The 14,094-nt window shown below is 40.3% G+C and overlaps 1 protein-coding gene across 2 annotated transcripts in view; it reads left to right on the top strand.

Annotated features, from left to right (window-relative positions):
• The window catches only part of neurl1aa (neuralized E3 ubiquitin protein ligase 1Aa), a 62,767-nt gene extending 58,061 nt beyond the window's left edge, over positions 1-4,706 (top strand). For both annotated transcript variants that reach the window (XM_036542018.1, XM_036542010.1), the window contains exons 5-6: positions 3,898-4,044; positions 4,435-4,706. In XM_036542018.1, coding sequence (XP_036397911.1) covers positions 3,898-4,044; positions 4,435-4,676 — 389 coding nt within the window. In that variant the 3' untranslated portion in view covers positions 4,677-4,706. The remainder of the gene's footprint in view (positions 1-3,897; positions 4,045-4,434) is intronic.
• The last annotated feature ends 9,388 nt before the right edge of the window (positions 4,707-14,094 follow it).

Below are 14,094 nucleotides of genomic sequence, written 5' to 3' on the forward strand. Positions count from 1 at the left end.
GTTTTCGTAATGACTCCACATTCAGCCAGATATGGAGAAACAGAGAGGAGAACACTCACAGTGTTCTCTGGTGATGGATCAGCTCCAGAGAGCTCTTGTTATTTGACATAGAGGTTACAGCTTCATAAGTCTTGAGCATCTCAGGGTTATCATGTATGTCATTTTTGTATTACAGAGGAATAATATACTGCATGAGAAACAATGGATAAAGACGGTCGCCACTTTCATCGCCTGGGCTTTGTAACCATTATTCGTGTTAACTTGGTTGACATAGATTCTATACTATGAGGGACAGGGAGATCTTAAATTCAGATGTCTTAAATGTCAAGTGACTGTTTCTATTTTATTCTATGACATTCCACTTCCCATCATATGTCTTAAGTGTCTCCTCTCCCAGTCATGGAATGAGAAGTTTATTTTGATTGGTGGTATCTGGAAGAAGAAGAAGATATGTACTTGGGAGCTCGGCTGTTATTAGGCACATCCCTCCATATTCATTATATATTCCATTTGAAATGTCATTTCTTTCACGCTCAGGCGAACAGCTAGCCGCCCACATCCGTTCTGAGCCTTAATGTCCCTCTCTCTCAGAGCTCCTTGAGTCCGGCCCTGCCGCCCACATCTTTCTTTCTCTGTCTCGGCGAGCGTAGTCGTGATGTCCCATCGGCCCTGTCACCGCTGTCGTTCCTACAGACACGGCGGGGATCGCCTCGGCTTGACTCAGCTCCCCTTCCTAAAGACTGTCACTTTCCACGGAGTGTTTCTAACAAGGTGTAAAGTTCAGCATGTGACGCCAGTCAGTTACATATAACATATTTTTAGAGGCATTTCGAGTGGAAGCAGTCTGTTCATGTAGCATTTCTCACTTCTGTCAATTGTGGAACAGGTCATAAATTTGTCCTTAGCTCCTTAACTTATCTCTGTTCAGCTCATACGGAAGTCCCCAAGCTTAAAGGGAGTCACTTTAGATACGAGAAGTGGGACAGCATCAAAATTTGAACATGCATTCACAAGCAGCTGAACACAATGACAAGGCACATGAAAGGATGTGCCATGCTTTGAAGCGGCTTAGCGGCCGCCTGTAAACCTAGGGCATGTGTGTGAAGTGCTGCGCGGGAGGTTGTTGTAATCTGCCAACAGCATAAATAGGAGGAAAACACCTTGTTGTGTCATGTCTTAAAGCGCCACTGCCAAGATCAGTCCTGCCGCTGATGCATGTCCAAGGCCCTGTCCTACATCTTAGGCTCGCATACATCACAACACACAGCATGCATATCGATACAAGTGTTGTTGTACTGTATGGATAGGAGAAATTTTATTGGAAGATTGAATCTTGCCATCATGAAATCAACCCCTTGCTTTAAAGACAAGAGTAATATCCAATTACCATAACAGGTAACAGTGTATCAAAATGGCTGTTATAATTAATATATCTTTTTTTCCTGTATCAATATTCTTTTTTTTTAAATGAACTAATGTAGGCATGTGACTACAGCAGTTTGTGCGCCTCATAGACTCTTAATTAAATCACAGCAAATAAAATGTTTTTCAAATGAGCAGAAAGTTTATGTAACTAGACATGTGTCTGTATTAGCACACATCCACACACAGAGTGATACCTATACCCCCCCCCCCCCTTCCACACACATACTCCCCCGCAGAGAGGGGTATAGCCTGTAATTCAGACAATGTGTGGCAACCAATGCAGAATATCTCATGAATACCACAGAATACCACGTTATGTGCATTCTCCTCATAACACTGGGACTTGGGGGAGCCTACTTTGGTTTTGAAAAGACAAAATTATTAGACAGTCAAAGCCCGGCTGTTTGCACCGCTCTCTTTTATCTCTGAGCAGAGAGGGGTGAAAACAAGCGAAGCCAGGACTTACTGTCCCCAGGTCAGCTGTCACTGGTATGGTTGGACTGTTGGCCGTCAGATGCTTCAGTGTGAGGAATGCCACGCCTGCCCCATCAGGGATCACAGACACAGCCTGATGAAGATCCCCTGCCCAGGCAGGATCTAGGTGGCACACAGTCCCTGCGGACTCCCTGCTAATACCAGGCTGATTCGCTGAGCCGCCACAACGTCTGCACCAGGGAAATGCATGTGTACACAAACGCTGCCCCCCCCCCCCCCCCCCCACACACACACACATTCTGCACGCCAGCCTTAGCCAGCTCCAGAAATATCACCCATGTAAGCTGATCAAGGATGAAGCTGGGTCAATGCCCCGCCTTGCCTCTAACACGGTGCAATTGACGTGATTTTTGGGATATGTGTACTTTGTGAATACAGTACTTACAGTACGCCAGACTGCATGCTGCCATGGTCAAAAAGTTAAAGTAACCAATGCAACTAATCAATGCAGCCTGTTTCAGTGGAGATCCAGCTGCGGAGCGTCACATGCAAGATGTCAGTGTGTCCTCGGCAATGTTTACTATCCAGTGTTGTCTCCTGGTGTCACCATTAATGCCCTCTGTACTCCAGCAGGCATGGCATGCTTTGCATTCTTTCCATGCTTGAGCTAGATAGTCTATATTCTATTTAGAAATGGTTTTAGAGTCTAGAAGTTATATGTAGACAATCATTTTTAACAAAACATTGTATGCTTTAACAAAATAAGTCATTTTAATTTACATATATTTTTATATACATTTTTTAATGTATTTTTGTACAGTAATTACACTTTTTTACTTAGGCAGCTGGGGTACTGTACATCCCTGATGCTTCAGTCTGAAGTTATTGTAATGGCTGTAGACATGAGATTAATGTTATACTGCAAGCAATTTTGCTTGTTTTCCTTCTGCAATTGCAATATATACACTCAGCAAGGCGCAACTCATTGCATCCATATGCACAGAACAGTAGGCTGTCAACCACTAAGCTGTTGGAGAAAACAATTATCCACATGTCATAACCATGGGATATTGGCAGCGACAAGACGGTAACAGAGTAATGATGTTTGGATATGTATGCACGCCCCACAAATTCAGAAAAAGTGTTTGGTCTCTGTGCAATTTGCTATGCTAAAACAGGTGGAAATGGTGCCGTTTTGATCCACCGCCATCTTGGCCTATGTGTGCAGGAAATTAAATTCTGTGTTCCGTGCCTTTGAAAAATGGCTTGGATCTCTGTCTTGGTCACCTCTAACTCAGGGGTGTCAAACTCAATTCATGTAGAGGTACGTGTATTCTGGGTTTTACTCCAACCTCTGGTCTTCATTACATAATTAACCCAGTTATTACATCTTTCTTCTTCCTTTTTTCAAACCTTTTTGCAAATGATACATCATATATTAGGATCAAACTTGCACCATATGCCCCTATACTAAATATTTTTTTACTGCAGTGTAAATTAGGGGATTGGCAATGGAAAACTAATCAGAACAAGTAAGTCAGGAGTTCTCATTGAAACAAAAACCAACACACACACAGCCCTGAAAAAATGGAGCCAGCCCCAGCCTAACTCATTTCACAGCCATGAAGCTAGCTTGTCAATTAGAATATGTTTGAGTCATGATTAAACATGCTTTACCTTTCTTGTTGATTATAAGTATGATTATAAGAAATAATAAGTCTGATCAGGAATTCATTCAGCCTGGTAAGAAGCTATTACAAATTGTTAGAAAAATGTTATCATTCTGCTGGTTGTGCCTGGCATGATGGGAATGACGGCAGCCAGTGTTCTTATTCAGAAAAAAAACCAAGTCTCTTCCCTTTGCCCAGGATCCAGCATGAGAAAAGGAAGGAAGGGGCCTGCCGTTACTCTACACACAACTCCCAGAGAGAGCAATGCAATCTGTCATCTGGAGTATACCTGCAAAGATTCAGTGGAATCGTGAAAAGCATTTTTTTTTTCTTTCTACATTAACAAGAGGCTCGTCTGTTCTTCCAGGCTCGACTCACCTGTCCGACCCTCGAGGGCCATCCGCCCCCAGCTCCCCCTCTTCCTCTCCCAACACCCCCATCGGACTGTGCAGCGGGGGCTCAGAGCCAGCCCTGAACAGCAGCTGTTCCGGGGCCTTCTGCAGCTCCGCCGCAGGTCAGCGACAGAGCCCGCCTCTCTCTTATCTTCACTACCACCCCAATTCAATCTTCCTCATTCAAAGTTCTGAATCTGAGCCTGAGCCTTTATGCAGGAGAAATAAAATCCCTGCATTGAGGACACATTCCAGTATCGAGCAGAAGTGTCATTCCCAAGGAACACTTTGTATTATTTGCAAGAGATGAAACAATAGTCCGTATGTTAGTCTAGCACTGGCCAAGATGACCTCAGTACCTTTAGTGTTCAGATAGTCCATTTGAAATTGGACAGTATAATCCCAGAACCTTTAAAAAACTGACATTTATTGATTTTTATATTTATGTATTGATTTTGTACTCTCTGTGTTATATTTTTGTTCAAGAAAACTCACTTTTTCTCGCTTTGCAGGAACGACTCCCAGCTCTCCGATCAGCCTTCCCAAGTCCCCAACCTTCCCTTCAGGCTCTGGGTCCTGGAGCGACGAATGCTCCATCTGCTATGAGAACATGGTGGACACAGTGATCTATGCTTGCGGGCACATGTGTCTCTGCTACACCTGCGGCCTGAAGCTGAAGAAAATGGCTAATGCCTGTTGCCCCATTTGCAGGAGGGCCATCAAAGACATTATAAAGACCTACCGAAGCACGTAGACCCCCTATTCTCCCTGGGTGTCCCCCTGACCCGAACAGCAGATATTGACAAAGTGGAGGAAAAACTTGTTCAGGGTATTTCGCTCTGGCGTACCATGGTATTTTCCATCAAAGGCAGTCATTATTTCTGCAATTTGTGAGGTTTGACTCACCGAGGTTTGTTTAAATTTCGCATGTATTATGCGATGCACTTTGTTAGAGCTTACACGGTCTTTGAGAAGGAAAAAAAACTAATCTCCAGGGATTCAAAGTTTCAAAGACATTTAAAGAAGCAAACAAGTTCGGCCATACAGGAGATTAACATTTCTTATCACTGTCAGAGCCACATGAGACAGAACCAGTCTGTCTGTGTGGAAATAGATGAGGTCTTTCATAAATGCCCTTTATTTCTGCTGAAGTCTGGATGAAAGTGGCAGGTGGAAAATGTATTTTTCAAACCAGCAAATCCTCCTCCTAACCGGTTCATTTGAGGTAAAAAAAAAAAAAAAAAAATCACCCAACCAGGTCGGAGGAAGTGAAAGCATCCCTATAGACCACAAGTGGTTGAAACTCAGCTTTATGAAACCCTTTTGGGAAACGCCTCCATGTCTCACAACTTTTGTCTGTGTAGGATTGAGGCAGAATCAAAGAAGAGAACCTCCTAAGACCCTCCACAAGAAATGGCACTATAGTGATCCTTAAAGTTGTGTTAACCTCCATACAGCGAATGTTAATGTTGTTTTGCAGATGCAGCGCTTTGTACTGAAGGATTTATGGTAGATCACTGGCACCTTTATTTTGTTTAGTAGGCAACAAGTGTCTGAAGACTGTAGCAAAAAAAATAATCGTAAAGCTGCATTGCTTCCTGCTGTCTGCTAGTTGCTATGTTACCATGCCATTCATCCATACCATCTATAAGATTATACAGCACAATAGAGTACAGTCTTTTTTCGTGCTCTCCATTGTATAGAAGCCCGTCATGGATTGATCATCACAGCCACACATGTCATGTGGAGGTACAACTTATTAGACAGAGGTTGCAGCCCTGATGCAAGGATGTCAGATGGTGCAGACATTTCTCAGCACTGATCACAGATAAGACAGACAGCTTCACCACCAAGTCAGATCCCCAAGAGCACTTAGACTTAATAGCCAAAAGCCAGGGCAAAGCCTCCTGACACGACCCGATGCACTGTGAACCCGGATATTGAGCTAACGATTTAGGACCTCTTGGGAATCTGTTCAGAATGGCTTTAGAAACGATATACATAACAAGGAGAATGTAGTCATGGGCAGTAAGGGAGGACAAGGCCTCCAGCCAGTCTCTAGCCTTAACTTACAGAAAAGGCTGTTGTTACCGAAAGGCATTTGCTTGTTTTGTGAATCCTTGTTTTATCATGCTGGCAAGCAGATACCAAATATTCCATGGTGTAGTGTGACTGCTAAGGTCTGTTTACTGCTGTGGATGAATATAGATATGATGTTTTAAATGACAGCAGATACTGTCATGAAAAAGAAAAATTGCAAAAACATGGTTACTGACAACTGGGAGGAACATATTACAAACCCTATTGTAAACCATCCCATCATCAGTATGGTTTTCTCTTTGGTGCCCATTTATTATATTCCTTGCTCTCTCCTGTGTATAGTGATATGTACCTGTACTCCATTTTTAGGCTATTCCATAGAATTGTCATTGGAAATCATTTCAAATTATCACCAAGCAACATGTCATGCAAGAGTGGGTTGTATTATTTAAAATGCAGCAATGCAAATGGTCGTAAATGTGGCAAGCTACATATTCATGGTTTTGACTGTGTTGAAAGGCTACAGTACTTCGTTAGGGGCCGTGTTCAACATACTGGACATAATCTTTACACACACACTAACACAACGATTGTAACAACTGGATGACAGATCTTCAAAAGCATGTATGTGCTAGCACTGGGAATCTTGAGAGCTGATTCAGCAAAGCAGCTTCCAAAGAATACTGTGAGATCTCCTGCCGCAGTATTAGAAACCCTGTAGGTTAGGCTTTCTGGTAAATCAGTCATTAATAACAGGACATTAATAGTAATTTACATGTTAGGTTTTTCCTCTTACACCTTTGTTTTAATATATGGAAATTTAGACAGAGGGCTCTTTGTAATTTTAATTCAGTGGGTGTAATCTTGTAGAAAAAAAGCCTATTGAGTTGCCTTGCATACATCTGCAAGAGGATGTTAAATAACTTTAAAATTCAAAATTATGTCATTTTCCCTGTATTTTATATCCACATGAAATTGCAGGTGCAGGTGTACTGCATATAAAGAGCAAAGGTAAGGGTGGACAAAATCACAGTAGTCAACTCCATACTACCAATCTATGGACAAGAGGAAATATGGAATGGTCAGATTTGAAGGTATCATAAAATGTCCAAGCTCAGTTTGGGCGTGGAAAAAAAAAAATTAGCCATATGTGTCGACCTTCAGCTGACCTTTTCAAAGTAGTTTGTGTTGCAGGAACTCATTCAGGTAGACTTTGACAGGCTATCTTTTTAACTTGCCTGTCCTAACTTCAGGTTTTCCCATGATGCCTGTGAGACTGTAAAAGTATGAGAAATGTTTAAAGCTGTTTCTCTGTAATGTGCTGATGTAAAAGAGATTATGAAAATTGTCTGTTAAAAAAAAAAAAAAAAACATTCAAGGCAATGCTCACCAGGCACCCGATATTGTGCATACTGAGAAAACAGGGGTGGAACTTTTTATGGGACAGCTGGCTTCACAATGTAATATACAATTAAAACTGAGGCTTGAATATATGCTGCTAAAGTGTTTGCTGTCTTTTGGGCAAATGCTGAAAACCACCTGCGTACAGTACATTTTTAAGGCATATGTTATGGTTAAAGTTATAGGTTTTTGCTTGAAGTGGTCATTCGCAATTGAATGTTAATTTACAATATTTTGAAAAGCAACTCCTTAGTTATGGCAGAAGTATCAGGAAAATGTATTTTGTCACCTTTTTATAGTTTGTACATTGTTTAGCTTATTTAGGCTGTGGTTGCATTATCTGTTTTCTGAACTATTGATAACATAAAAATAATCATCTCATTTTTTTTTTTTTTAGAAAACTGTACAGGAGGTCTTTTTTGTCTTTCAGCAATACTTTACTATATATTTGATTAGACATTGCTCAATAACAGCGGAGTGAAATATGTAGAATTAACGCCGTAAAGATTTATATGTAAACATTAACGTTAAATTTAATACTCATTCCAATTATTTTCTTGCTTTAAAATATCCCATAGGTTGAGAGGGACTCAGGCTAGTAGATACAATTAATTTCTCGATACAAGTATCCAAAATATTTTGGCTATTTAATTTATTTCTAGTTTTAGCCCTTTTAAAGTCCTTCCTGTTTGTGCAGCTTTCACATTTAGTTTGAAGGTAAACATTGTGAGATTATGCTTTATGTCACTTTAAAAAAAATCCTAATTGTTCTTTATAAATTGTTAATGCAGTCCTTTGATATTTGGACTTTTATGATATCCCTTTAATTTTCTGCTGAAACTCTATCTCTGACCAAATGTGTCCATGATGAAATAGATGTTTATCTTCCTCAACTAAAAAAACATTTTATTTTATTCTGAGGAAAATGTTCACTATTTGCTGTAAAATAGGATTATTTATTTTGCCATTGATTTATTACTATATATTTGTCACTTAAATGTCAGAGAGGTATGTTTATGTATGTATGTGTGTGTATGTGTGGAATTTACAGTTGCTGAATTACATCTGTTCCATCTGAATGAACGTATGTGTTCAAAATCGCACTGTTACACATTTAAAGAAATGCAGCCCTTGACTTAGACTTGTTTGCTAGCAATGGGCGAGCAAACCTTCAAGCACCATATTGTGGGTGGAATTACCACAGTTGCTGCATCATGCATCAGTCACTGACGCATAAACCAATCAAGTTGCCTTGTTCTCCAACACAAAATATTATGAATCGTTCAAATTAGATTGTAATTATTGTCATATAATAGCTCCTCACATTTTGGAGTTCATGAAGCCTCACTTCCATTACTGGAGTACACTAAAGAAAGATATTTTGATATTTTGAGTTTGAGGCAACCATCTGTCACAAAGACAAGGTAACATCAAGTACTGGGAGAAAAGTGGTTAGGTCTAGGTAAGAAGAAGGGTTCCCAAAGTCTCTGTCTGAAAAATCATCACTATTTCATCCTATTGTAGTTATTTTACATGCTACAGTGTTAAAGTTACTTGGAAATTTATTTCCAATTTACCTGAAACCATTAAATGCTTATTACAAAATGAAATTCAGGAAAAGTGTTGGCTGGAAGTGCAAAGCACGCCCCAAGTAGACAGCCTGTACGCACTGAGATACACTGAGATACACTTGCTCAGCACGTCCAACCTCGCGCTTGCCCTGGGCTTAATTACTTTTTGCAGCGATGAACCTTTCATGCCCTTTAAAGCCAAGGCCTGCATTTCATTAAATTATTCCCAAACTACAAAATTGACCAGTTTTATTATATTTGCTAAATTGTGTGGCAGTCCCTTTTGATTTCATTCGTACCCTTTTTTGTACTTTTATTTATGTCACTTTACCTAGTTTGACCGATTTCTATGAAGCATAAGAACTTTGGTTTCCTTTTTCTTTCTTTAATTTCATATGGGTCCTTTCAGTCAAATTCTACACAACACTGTACTCAGTAGGCACATGAAGTTCTTTGCAGCTGGAAAAACCCCAGAAGCTTGACAATCACTATGTTCAAAGATCTCCAAACACAGAGTCTGTATTATCCATGTGTATTGTTCACTTGTTCCCTTATAAGTGAACAATGGGACCAAAACACAGGACATGTTCATGCAAGCATTACTGAGAAGAACAGGAAATCATTTTCCCCGTAAAAGTGAGTCCAGTTTGAGAATAAACGTCATCCTCATTTTAAAGTTGTTTTGTAACTCAGATATCGAAATACCGCTGAAGTATTTTGCGTTCATTTAAAATTAGTTCTAAGTGCTCTGTCCGTAAATTTTGTTCGCTGTGTGAGTCAGGCGATTGTGGCTGTCAATAAACTTTCCAGATGTGTTTCAGCTGCCTTGTGCATCAAGCCTTTTTTTCCATCTTCATCCACTTTCCAGTTTCTATGAAACATATTAGTACACTGTAACCAGAATCTCTGTCATAGTGCTCAGTAGCTTGAAATTTTCATCGCTGCTGCAACTATGAAAATAAATAGACACTGAATTAACGAAAGGGCCATTCAATCCTCCCACTTTGCAATTTGTCATTGACTTCAACAACTAAGTTTAACTAAACGCTTCTGTTTTTAGATACCAAAATACAAACTTGGCTGGCATAGATAAAATATGTGAGATTAAAAAAAGAAAAAAAAAATGAAGAAGTTGGTCAGTAGTCAAACTGGAAAGATTAAAAACATGTCTTAGGCTGAGTAATTAAAAAACCATAGCTCATTATCATATAGCCTAAAATATAATGGTTCTGTATATGATATAAAACTAAATGTCCAGTAACATCAGCTGCTGTCAGTCATGCTGTAAAATGTATGGTGTAGATATGCTGTACTGGACTCATATGTGCCCTATGCTGCCCCCCTGCAGAGGTGTAAAATTTAAGTGTAGTGTAAAAATTGGGGTGGGAGGTGAGGCATAAAGATGGAGCCATTTCAGTTCTCTTAAAAATCTAGAGGTCTTTCTTTTTTAAGACAGTTCCTGCGAAATTTTTGTATTTCATTTTTAATTCACACAGTAAAAATGTGACCTCTATTTGAGGCCAAGTAAGACTGGTGTGTACAGATGGTACAGCTGTACTGGGATCTGCGGTTTGCAGCTGAAGCATGTGCATACACTTGATGTGCAATGTAGTGCTCAATAAAAGCGGATTAAAAGTCCACGTTTCTGTTGCTGTGCGCATACAGCACAAACACCATAGGTGCACTTGTCAAAATAATCCTCTTATTCCGTGGTTGAAAACCGATGACACGAGAAGGGAATGGAACTGGAATGAAATTACTGTACAACCTCACATCATCGCAGGGAGTAACTAGATTTTGATTAATTGCACATGATCAGATCTGAGGCAGCACGGCAATAATCGGTGCGGTCAAAAAAAAAAAAAAAAAACAAAAACATTCCATTCAAATCAGGAAAATAGGAAGGCTCTTTATCATATGCATAATTTTCAGCAGTCAAAACAATATCCGCACCAGTTGGTCTAAGTATTGATGTCATTCTGGCATTCTGCTGACAGCCCCTACATCTTACGATTAACATTTTTCTCAAGTCAACACATTAACATGTTGATGAAAGACGGCGGTAAGATGGGGAAAAATGTGTGTCTATGAAGAATATCTAAACTGATGAGATAAATGTACATGGAGAGTGGATACCGCACCGAGCGCCATTAAACCCAACAAGGGGCTTCAATCTAAGGACTACATCTGCTAACAGGTCTCAGACTGCCACCTAGTGATCATGAAATACACTTCCAAGGCATCTGTAACCACAGTAACTGTCTCTTGAGTGGATAATATTCTTGCAGACTGTGGAGGGGGAAACACAGTTGCTCCGTATTTACAAACCCGTGCATGATAAATGTATCCGCAAGCTTGCATCTGTCTCAATAGAGTTCCTCTGTTTCACATTCTATCTTTCAGGGGTAAATGGAGCCTGCCGCGTGTGACCATTACTCGAACGTTTGTGTTCATCCCCTGCGCGGCCTTTCAAGGTCATTCGTCATCATTTACAGCCGACAGCACCTCTCCTCCTCATGCAGCGCTATACCGCTAGATATGGTGCATCTGTTTATAAAGCCATTTACTTTAACTTGTAAAATACGAGTACAATGTGCTGCATATGTAGCAAGCGTGTTTCAGAACTAGTGATATGAAAATGTCTACAAATATCTCGTACATGAATATGCCAAACAGAAAGTGAGGACAAGAGAGTAAGATAAACAATGGTGATACATTTTTATAGTGTTTTTCTTTAGGGCAATGCAAGATACAATGTAAACATGAACGAGATACAAAAAGAGTAAAACAAAACAAAACAAAAATATTTTTCAAAATGAACTGTAAAAAGGCAGCCACCTGTTTCCAAATGAAATGTGTATGTGAGTTGGGTTTTTTCTGATAGTTTTTCAAATTAACTCAATTCAATTAACCTGCCCCAATGCCAACCGTACAGATTTCATAACAAATAACAATTGCAAAATAACTTTTGATTCCTCCCTTCTCTTGCACATTAAGCATGGTTACAACACAGCAGTATTACAATGAGGACACTTAACCGGTGTCTAAATAAAACAAAAAAATCATTCCCACCTACTTTTTCTTTTGCAAGCAGGAGCTGCCTCTAAGTTAACAAAATGTTGCATAAGCATAATGGAAAATATAAAGATTTTCGTCATGCAAGTAAGATTGTTAGAACTACATTTGGTCCTTGAGTCATATGGTATGGTGTTACAGAAGCTGGCAAATTGGGATTTGACCATCATTAATATTTAATGGGTTTGTTAGTTTTAAATTTTCAATCCCTCAAATTTTAACTTTGGTTTGGAGACTTAGAGCTAGGGCCTTTATTGGTAGGCATAATTTATGTGCACTCTGAAGAGCCATGTCTAAAAAGCAAGTCAGCTGAGTGTTGCTAGTCTCACATGTAGTTCTGACAACGAATACATAAATCAACTTTTGTCTAGATAGGGGTTTATTTTCATTTTGAAATGTCCCTTTCATTCCTTCAACCATCTGCTGTGCACATACGGAGTAAAAATAGGTTTTAGGCACCTGTACCTCATTAGAGTGGACTGTGGCAGTTAGGACAGTGAGTCAGTACAGACAGAAATAAAAGCCAACCAGCCATGTTCCCTTTTCTCACCCTCACATACAACGTTAGACACCCGCTGCAATGCTTCCTATGTTAAACAGAGCTTAGTGCAGTCAGCGTTACAGCATCTCACTCTTAAGCCCAGCACTAGCACTTTTTGTTAGCTTGCGTTCTTCTCCCTGGTTTCTTTCAATGAATCCCATAACCCCTCAAAGCGAAAATAAAAAGACTTGCATAATCCCTCAGACATCTCCCAACACCACACACACAGACACACACATGCAACTAACTTTCTCCTCACGCCTCTCCACGGCCTGTCCTCCCAGCATTCTCCTGATTTCATTAGGGATCCTACAATCATCAAATTAGATCGTAGGAAATCAGGCAGCTTGTGTTAGGAACAGAAGCATAAAAAAGCCTAAACAAAAACTGCACTTAGTGAATAATTCAATGTTAGCGTCTCTATCAGTTTTAATACTGCTCTCATTCATGTTGTATTAGCCCCTTGCTGTTCCATAATTTCTGTTTTCTCTGTGCATTAAAATTTCAAGCATGAATCGTTTTAGACATTTAAGTAACTGCACTAACAAAAATGTACAGAAAATGAGATTTTCTAACCCCAGTGCACACACTTCCAGTCCAATTAACAAGTGCAGTGGGTCATGTGCAAGACACATTTACCCTCCCTGATCAGAATGTTGCGCATGCTTATAATGATCAAGGACCCTCGGAATGAGTGACAACATCAAAAATACACTCCTCAGAAGTGCATGCACTGCTACAACGTGGCCCAGTCTCTGGGTGACTCCCCAGCTCGCATCTCTCACAGCTTCTCTACTCCTACGCATCAATAAATCAAGCCCATCTTTGACCTCAATTTCACCCTCGCGCGACACACCAGCACGCAAACCATCGCTACGCACTCTCAGACCTCAAGCTCGTACTCAGACATTTGACAAATTCACCCTTCACAACAAGAAGCGGCTAGCCACTGCGGACTCCTCTGTAAGCGCTGCAAAGGAACATGGCGGTAAACGGGGGGAAGGCGCCGCCCAAAGCCAGAAATGGAGTTGAAGGCGACAGCACACTTAAGGACAGGCTTAAGGACAATGGCCTGAAGGCTGAAGGAAGGAACAGTTTGCGTTAAAGCTCTGATTACCAACCTTGTAGGCTGTCATGGCTGAGAGGCCTTTATAATTTGTTCTTGAAAAAAAAGAGATGTTGTGCGTTGTACCAGAGATTCTGCTTCGCTTGGTGGACTCCTCAAATGTAGTCTGTCTAAATCCATTTACTCAGACATGACTGGTTCACCTTGACAAAAGAACCCCCTATGTGGTGGCAGGAACTCAATGTAAACACTCTTTGCTCTAAACCAAAGTTAAAACTCAATGAGGGTCCAGCTTAAGACACAAGGTCTCCACCATCTAATGCACATTACACAGAATAAATTGACTGCATTTGTAAGCATTTGAAACCCTCTCAGTCTGCATTTATGGTAGGGAAGGCTTGACAAAACAGAGGCATGTTCCCCAGTGATACTGCAAAACCAAGAATGAAGATACTCTTTTTGTGGATCCAACAACCCT

Source organism: Megalops cyprinoides, chromosome 1 (assembly GCF_013368585.1).
Source record: "Megalops cyprinoides isolate fMegCyp1 chromosome 1, fMegCyp1.pri, whole genome shotgun sequence".
In the NCBI taxonomy this organism is placed as follows: domain Eukaryota; kingdom Metazoa; phylum Chordata; class Actinopteri; order Elopiformes; family Megalopidae; genus Megalops; species Megalops cyprinoides.